Here is a 9402-nt window from a genome sequence, read left to right on the forward strand (position 1 = left end):
AAGCAATTGTAAGAATATCGCGTCAGTAATGTCTTGGTTATTGGCATGTAATTGATGGGCATAGCACAGCTTGATACAACAACAAAAAAACGCAATATGCGGGGAAATGAGAGAAATTGATTTATTCGAGTAATTATAACCAGATCTCGAACGAAGCAGGCAGTCCACAAAAAAAGACTGTAGGCCTGCCTGTATGTGCATTGGTGCTGTTCAGAGCGGCTCATGGTTGATTTAGCTATGTAAAACGGACTACGTGTAGCCTATCATTCCCCCCTGGACAGCCCATTAAGTTTAGCTGTGTGATGAGCGCATATGCTACAGCTATCGCAAGACAAAACAGTGACGTCCGTCCACAGTTTCCTCCAGGTTGAGCTCTCTCTGGGTCAGAAGTGAACGTTTCACACAAATCCTACTTTCACTACGGTCTCGTGTGTGTTTCTTTCAAGAATGCCCAATGAGAAAGTCGGCCTCGATGTCTTGCTACCCAATAAGAACGCCAGTGGAAGTGGGCTGGTCCTGAGCAGCTCGAGAGCGAGATTGAGATAGTTTGGAGACGAGGTCTGGACATGAATTCCACTCCTCTAGCGTCCCTAATTTAGAGAAGTGTATGCAGTGAGGGGTCTGTGCGCCTTTCCACGTGGAATTCCGATAGGATCTGGGACTGAACTAACTGGCTCGAGTGGTGAACTCGGTTCAGGACAGGTGGAATCCCCTGCGGGCATAGCGAGCGTAGTGAAGGTTATGAGATATTTTCATTCTCTGAGGTAAGTAGAAAACATCGAAGAAATGTAGGCTATATATTTCCACATGCTATAGGCTTGGTCATTATAGTAGTATTCTCATTCGTTTGTTTATGGTTTATTATTATATATTTGTTTTCGATTATTGTTATTATTAGGCTATTATTATTATTACGATTATTATTATTTGTTGTTGTTATTATTATTAAAATATACACTGTAAAAAGTAGGCTAATTGGTTCCGTTAAAAAAAAACGTTTTGTGGGAACCCGTTGCCTAGAAACATTCGAGTAACCCAACTCAAATTATGTCAGTGCTTTAAGTAATAAAGTGACATCAGCACCCATATGGTTATCTTTTTAAGTTGTAAATACTTAGCTGTTTTGTGTTTTATGATCTTTTTGACACTAAATTGAATTATGTATTCTGAACAATAACAATTGAAGTTACTTGAACATTAATATTTGTTGTAGTGAACAGAAAAATGTAGGATCCCTTTTACTTCAATTATTAACGTTCCTTCCAGTTTTTTGTTCTAGTGTAAGTAGTAAGTAGTTCTGATTAGTCATTTTCAGTGGTCGTGTCTTAAGGTTCAACATTGTTTTATGTATTTGACGATTTGTAATTTTAGCCCACCTTAATTAAGCAGACATTGTTGAGCACGCTGCTCACTCCTCTATAAGTGGAGGTAGAACTGGTAAACACGACAGAATGCTGCATTAGCCTCTGTCATTATGAGTGGTGCACAACCTAACCTTGTTGACGGTGGGAAAGGCTTGTCTCATTATTGAACATCAATTTTCCTGACTGTTTGATATCCGTTCATCATGATCAATTCCACTTCATAGCACAACAAACTGCTTAATACAATTTTAGAAATATACTTGTCTTTCTTCAAACATGCATAGAACATTGTGTAAAAGTATCATGAAGTCTAAAAACGTTGAATTACCCACAATCCTCTAAAAACAGAGCCACATGGCACTATTACCTATTCATAACTTAATCCTTCGACATCAGCACAACACATACAAATCAAGTGTCTGACTACTACTTTATTATGTTAAGTAAAGACGTAAAACATTATAGAATCAAGTAAGAACAACTATTTAATACATGTTAGATATACTTTAAAATATTAAGTAATCTAACTTGTAAAAACTAAATATTTTTAGATTAGCAGAACACAAATAAATAAAGTTATATTTACTCAATAATCACATTTTTGTTAACAGTACTCAAAACCTTATTCAGTGATACGAGATCTTATTGCCCTCTGAGTTAGTACCACTTTTATGATTTGAGTTCTACTGATCATTGGAGATGTTTGAGTAGCCACTACTCAATTTATGTAATGAGTTAGTCAATTACTTTTTACAGTGTATGAGCAAACAACCACATTAAAGCCATAATAAAGCCACATTGTCACATGCATAACGCATAATTAAATCCATATGTTAATTTGACTATGATAGCCTAAACGTTTTGGTTTGAGGTATGCGTTTTGGGATGAAAATGCATTTTTACTTGTCGATTAACAAGATATTGGTAGGCTTATAATGATATTATGGCGTGTGTTATGCCCTTTGTTTTTCAGGGCATGGAGGAATATCTTTTGGCAGTTTACACGGTGGACAGGCCTCTTCCCATTCTAAGTGAGAATTAATGGCGTGTGCGTTCAAGAAATTCTCCATTTACACAAGACTAACACGGGATATCAAATTATCCATTCGGCGCTTGTTTCGGTGAAGGAATTCGGGAATTTTCTGAAGTGCATTGGATTCAGTTTGTAACTGAGAAGTGTCGCATGTTTTAGTTGAAAAATAAAAGCCAAAACCATGACAAATAAACAAAACGGAAATCTGTAATCGTTTTTTGATGGACCGATATGTGAGTAAAGGAATGATATAGCCTAACATTTAACAAAAGGAGGGAGAGAGAGAACACACAATGAAGGAGAAATCAAAAACTGCCGCAAGGACTAGACGAGAAAAGGAGAACAGCGAATTTTATGAACTGGCCAAAATGTTGCCTTTACCCTCGGCTATTACGTCGCAGCTGGACAAAGCGTCTATAATACGACTGACAACAAGTTATCTGAAGATGAGAATTGTCTTTCCTCAGGGTATGTATATTTTCAGATTCAACAATTCACACTTCTTTTATATGCAATTTGCCATTCATAGGCTAGGCTATAGGCCTATATGTATTTGTATTTATCTTTATAGCATATCTCTTGTCTGGATTCTTAGTTTTGTTTTATTTATTCACCTGCATTGGCATACTGATTACGGTATTATAAGTGTATACCCTAATTTGTTTATTATGCATAGGCATATGCACATTAACATAGCGTTATAGCCTGTCCCATGTCTTTTGAGCTATAGTTATTGCTACAATACCGCTACAGAATAGGCAAGTGTGTAATTTCATACTTGCGTGCGTGTGCCGTGTACGGGCGCGTGCGAATGATAATCGTGCATCTCTGTCTCGGCGCGCACACGTTTACGCCATTTTTGGGGTCAGAGAATCGAAAATCGTAGGTAAGGAAGGCCATTAGCCACAATCTTCCCCCGGTTTCAACAGGCTGCTTTGCTGCGTGACAGAGGACAAGCCGCACCAATTACATAAAACGCACAGCGTGCCGCTGGCCGACCTCAGGCGCGAAACAGAGCCCTGTGATTGAGTGGGAGTAATTGATCCACTCAAGCCGCTTTTGCTTTTTCCGGATAAAGAATGGAATATATGAACTCCGGAAAATTGCTGAAGATATAGGGTGTGGTAACGAATAGCATATAGGCTACACATGTGGACCTATTGGCTATTTAGGCCTGCACTGCAGGTTTGATCTTTACCATAAAGTTTCTCACTTTGGGGTTTAGGTAAAACCATGACAAATGCAAGGAATTACAGTTTTTCAATAAGCAGGCCTATAGTTTAGGCCTATTGCGTCAGCCATATCATGATGTGACAGCTGTTACGACAGTGTTATGGCAGATCACCTAAACTGAATGGACACTTCACGTAGACAATCACAAGTACACGTTGCAAGAAATCACAAGGTAGGCTACTTAAACGTGATGATAAACAGTAGCAGATATGACTGATTACTTGAAAAAAAACTATGCCAGCAGTTTAAAACTAATTCAGGATCGGTGGGTCCCATGCGGGATGGTTGCGCTAACGCACACATAGACATATCTGATATTGGCAGAAAACTAAATTCTTGTTAATCTAACTGCACTATCCAATTTACAGTAGCTATTACAGTGAAATAATACCATTCTATTGTCTGAGGAGAGTGCACAGTTTTGAACATGAAAAGTTATTAATAAACAAATTATGCACATTTGGGCAGTCTTGATACCTTTTTAACAGAAATTCAATGGTTCATTGGATCAGTCTAAAACTTTGCACATACCCTGCTGCCATCTAGTGTCCAAAATCTAAATTGCAACTGGGCTGGAATAATACATTATGACCTTTCTCATACATTTCAAAAAAGGTATTTTTTCTTTGTATTATCTTTTAACAGATCTAATGTGTTATATTATCCATACATTCATTTCACATTTCCACAAACTTCAAAGTGTTTCCTTTCAAATGGTACCAAGAATATGCATATCCTTGCTTCAGCGACTGATGTCATTTTCGAGGTTTTAACTTGTGAATAGCACTTTTTATAATGCTAGTACATTTTATGACATATAGCCTGGGCTACTGATACAAAAACCAACGCCCTAATTTGGAATGCTTTCTCTGGGCTATTGGAAACAATATGAAGGTTTGTGTTTGCATTAACCTATCAACCATTATGTTTCATAAATCACTGAATCTTGCTCATTAGAATAATCATTAATAGGTTTTATTTTGATTGTGCCCAAGTAGGTCTATATTTGATGACCATGACGAAAATATATTTTTTCTGCGGTATGATTGAAGTTATCAATTGCTTGTAGCAAACGTAAGCCTATATGAAATGTAGATGAAATAGCAGCAAGAAAATGTATTTCGCACTATGATTTACATCAATAGGCTATACGCATTTTAAAAAGGCCTGTATTGAAATTGAAATGTTTTGGTATTGACACTAGGCGTCCGTTATTTTTGTATTTTTTATTTCACCTTTATTTAACCAGGTAGGCCAGTTGAGAACAAGTTCTCATTTACAACTGCGAATTATGAAGAGAAAAAAATACAATATGCCTAAATAAAAAAGTCTGACATTAGTCTAAAACAAAATAAAGGAAAGAAAACCGTTGTCGGCTCAAACTAATAGTCAATGGTCAACAAAGGCAATGGCCTATTTGTGTATACCTACTTGCAGCCACTGTTGGGCTAATGTGTTAACCATTTGTAATGGGTTAGGCTATTGTAACCGGAAAAACCGTCCAAGTACAGCTTGTCTGAAACATCGTAAGCATCTGAAAAATACCCTAGAGCAGAGACGAGAGATGTTAAGTTTCTCTGTCACATCGCCTATACGCTATTTGTTTGGGGCACTTGACGTCAGTTAGACAGTACTTCAAACGCCGGGTGCATCTATTCTTTGCCTATTATATTATAAGACACGTAGACCTGACGATTCACATTGAATCCGGCTTCGCTTCTTGAATACATCAGACAAATTAGTTTAAGCTGCACTCATTGTGACCTCTGTGGTAGGTGAGTTGAAGTGTGAGCAAAGCACAGCTCGAGCCATGATTGCAGCAGCTAGTTGAACATGGCGCGCGTCTCTCAGAAAAGACAGCCAGACAGGCCTACACAACACCATGTAATATTTTATATAATCCTATATAGATTTATGTGAAAACATAAGCATACAATATTAATATTACATGTAAATGCTTTAACAGTTTCAAAAGTTGATAACATGGAATTAATCACAATCGATTTACCATTGATGCATGTGTTTGCCGTCATTGTGCATTTTCGAATATGTGTCCACGCAGCATGCCTACTTTCGATGGTTCAAGTATGGAAGTGAAATTAACAATAAATTACCAAAGTCTAAAAATAGAAGTTCATGCAAAAAGTATTGTAATTGCGAAAATATCAAATACGTATTGTGTAATATATAAAGGAAATACAGGTTATACTCTCCTCGTCCATTAGGCTACTATGCATGTCTGCGCCAAGCTCAATGTAAACCAACGCTGCATGCTGTTGTCAGAGGATGAGGTTACTTTGCATGCTTGCAGAATGTAAAATAATTTCTCCACAGCAGCTGGGCTCATTTGACTACTAAACAAATAAGGAGATGAACCGTTCAAGAAGCTATTTCAAATGTTGACCAAATAATTTGTGTATTTTTTGTTGAGCTGTGTAAACGCAAATTAATCGTTTGGACAATATTGAAATGTGAAATGGTGATGGATTATTCGAGTTTTTACTCAGACCCTGATTGATTTTGTAGGCTATGATTAGCATTTTATTTCTATAGCCAAGAAGAGCCGCTTCGAGTTATGTTGGTTCCCTCGAGGTTGTCATGTTCAATGGATTTGCAGTTTTGATATTAGGCTATTTGCGCAATTTCGATCGATTTTTACAGCATTTTCTTCATCGTACTTTTACACAAATAGCTATGTATTATTAATCATATGATTAATATATCAAGCATACTGCCACAATAAAAGTCATAATAAAGATGCATTGTCACATGCGTTATGTGTATTATTGCACGACTATGGTTTACCTAGGGAAAAGTAGCCTAGCTGATAGGCTTTGTTGGCGGCAGGTAGCCATAGTGGTTAAGAGTGTTGGGCCAGTAACAGTAAAGGTCGTTGGTTTGAATCTCCGAGCGGACTAGGTGAAACATGTGCCGTTGAGCAAGGCACTTAACCCTAATTGCTCCTGTAAATCGCTCTGGATGAGAGCTAAATGACTCAAATGTAAATGTTGGCGTTGTGCTTTGTTTCAGGTTTGGGTGAGGCTTGGGGTCACACGAGTCGAACGAGATCTTTGGACAATGTAGGACGTGAGCTGGGATCCCACCTTCTCCAGGTAATTTGGAAAGTTTAGCCTATTCATTTATTGGCAAAATCACTGCAAAATATTCTTATTTAAACGGCCTACTGATAAAGAAAAAATACTACTTAAGATGGGGTGGGACCCCACATACTGCAGGTAATTTAGAAAGCTTAGGCTACTAATATAATTTTATAAAAGGCAATTAAGTACAATATTATATATTATACTAAAAATGAAAATAATAATTCTGAAGCTTTATAGGCCTATCTAGCGATCTTATATTACATTTCATATTTTAAATAACATGCGGTTGAGTGCTTTTGAATTAATACTGCAGTTGATCTGTGCATTAATTCATTCATTTTTTCTACAGACACTGGATGGCTTCATCTTTGTTGTGGCACCGGATGGAAAGATCATGTACATCTCCGAGACTGCATCAGTCCATTTGGGACTCTCTCAGGTCTGCAACTTATTTAGTGTTTTTGTTTTTTCAAGTTTTAGGCTAGTATTTTTGCCTATACCATTTGCACTAAGAGCGCGTGATATGTTTAAAACGTTATTCGTGTTAGATATTATGGAATCATGTTTGAATTGTTTGAGTGATTAATAACATTTAATTACCGACGTAATTCTTAATTCTTAACAGGTAGAGCTGACCGGAAACAGTATTTACGAATATGTCCACCCCGCAGACCACGACGAAATGACTGCAGTCCTGACACCACATCAGCCGTACCACTCGCATTTCGTTCAAGGTAGGCTAGGCCAAATAAATACATTAGAGAGAATGAAACCACATATCGAATTTATTTTTGTACGTTGGATAAATAGACTACTATATTTTCTGTCTTCTCTCCCAGAATACGAGATGGAGCGCTCTTTCTTCTTGAGGATGAAATGCGTGCTGGCGAAGAGGAACGCTGGCCTCACCAGCGGTGGATATAAGGTAGACAATTAATATATGGAAGTAGGCCTATATATTGTTGTCTGAAAAATGATATCGATGTTGCATAAAAATGCTATTGATTTAATAGACAATTGACGCCAAATTGATTTTCGCGTTGTTACGCGTAACGCTAGGCCTACGGATAGGTTATGGAAATGTTTAAATATTTTCAGTACTAAAAGCATCGAACACACCGACAGTGAAATTGCATTTTGGTACACCAGAACTATGTTCATCTCCAACGAAACGCGGAGTTTGCCTTGCAGCATTGCGTTGCAGAGGCAGTTGCAGTGCGTTGGGTGCGTTGGATTTATCGAACGTATGCGTAAAACTGTATGCGTAGACGGCTTGACAGATATGGTAGCAGAAGGTGAATGTTGAACTTTTGTTCTATTTTGTTCTATTTCGCGCAAAACACTGTCGGTGTGTTCGAAGCGAAAGCATAAGCGTATGTAATTAAAAAGACAGCGGACCTTTTTTTCAACAACAATGTTATGAGTAGCAAGGGTTGTCTAATTTCCCTATCAACCACACCAGGTAATTCACTGCAGCGGTTACCTGAAGATCCGTCAGTACAGCCTGGACATGTCGCCTTTCGACGGCTGCTACCAGAACGTGGGCCTTGTGGCGGTGGGACACTCTTTGCCTCCCAGCGCTGTGACGGAGATTAAGCTGCACAGCAACATGTTCATGTTCAGAGCCAGCCTCGACATGAAACTAATCTTCCTTGACTCGAGGTAGGCCTACAGCAAAACATACACAAAAAACATGGGATTAAGCCTATGATAGATATGGAGGAGAATAATTTAAAACATAGGCGTACAGCAGGTGTTTTGATGAGCCAGCCATTGCATAAAAGGGCTCAAGTTTTAAAAAATTTTTTTTTTTCTTTTTTTCAGCTAGTTCTCTGACAGTTGTTAAATTAGTATTAAATCCACAACTTAATTGTATAAAAACAGTATCAAATTCACTAACATGAAATGCCACAATATATTACATTATGATTGGTTTTACAATGTCTTATTGAACCTAAAAACTGAAATGTTTTATTGTCTTAAAATGGACTGCAGGACCACAACCAACTGTGGTCCAATTTAGCAAATGTTCTGTTCCTTAGCATGAAAACAAGTTTGGATCAAATAGAACTCTAAGCATATACATGGAGGGAGAACAGTGTATATATTGATGTGTGGAGGGAGAACAGTGTATATATTGATGTGTGGAGGGAGAACAGTGTATATATTGATGTGTGGAGGGAGAACACTGTATATATTGATGTGTGGAGGGAGAACAGTGTATATATTGATGTGTGGAGGGAGAACACTCTATATATTGATACATGGAGGGAGAACACTGTATATATTGATACATGGAGGGAGAACAGTGTATATATTGATACATGGAGGGAGAACAGTGTATATATTGATGTGTGGAGGGAGAACAGTGTATATATTGATGTGTGGAGGGAGAACAGTGTATATATTGATGTGTGGAGGGAGAACACTGTATATATTGATACATGGAGGGAGAACACTGTATATATTGATACATGGAGGGAGAACAGTGTATATATTGATGTGTGGAGGGAGAACAGTGTATATATTGATGTGTGGAGGGAGAACACTGTATATAGTGATACATGGAGGGAGAACACTGTATATATTGATGTGTGGAGGGAGAACAGTGTATATATTGATACATGGAGGGAGAACAGTGTATATATTGATACATGGAGGGAGAACA

The 9402-nt window shown here is 37.8% G+C and overlaps 1 protein-coding gene across 1 annotated transcript in view; it reads left to right on the forward strand.

Annotated features, from left to right (window-relative positions):
• The first annotated feature begins 352 nt into the window (after nt 1–352).
• The window catches only part of LOC110529182 (single-minded homolog 1), a 17617-nt gene continuing 8567 nt past the window's right edge, over nt 353–9402 (forward strand). The window contains exons 1-7 of the mRNA XM_036984750.2: nt 353–764; nt 2338–2865; nt 6661–6743; nt 7084–7173; nt 7360–7468; nt 7574–7659; nt 8197–8396. Coding sequence (XP_036840645.2) covers nt 2691–2865; nt 6661–6743; nt 7084–7173; nt 7360–7468; nt 7574–7659; nt 8197–8396 — 743 coding nt within the window. The 5' untranslated portion in view covers nt 353–764; nt 2338–2690. The remainder of the gene's footprint in view (nt 765–2337; nt 2866–6660; nt 6744–7083; nt 7174–7359; nt 7469–7573; nt 7660–8196; nt 8397–9402) is intronic.

Source organism: Oncorhynchus mykiss, chromosome 8 (assembly GCF_057628025.1).
Source record: "Oncorhynchus mykiss isolate SJ-2025 chromosome 8, ASM5762802v1, whole genome shotgun sequence".
In the NCBI taxonomy this organism is placed as follows: domain Eukaryota; kingdom Metazoa; phylum Chordata; class Actinopteri; order Salmoniformes; family Salmonidae; genus Oncorhynchus; species Oncorhynchus mykiss.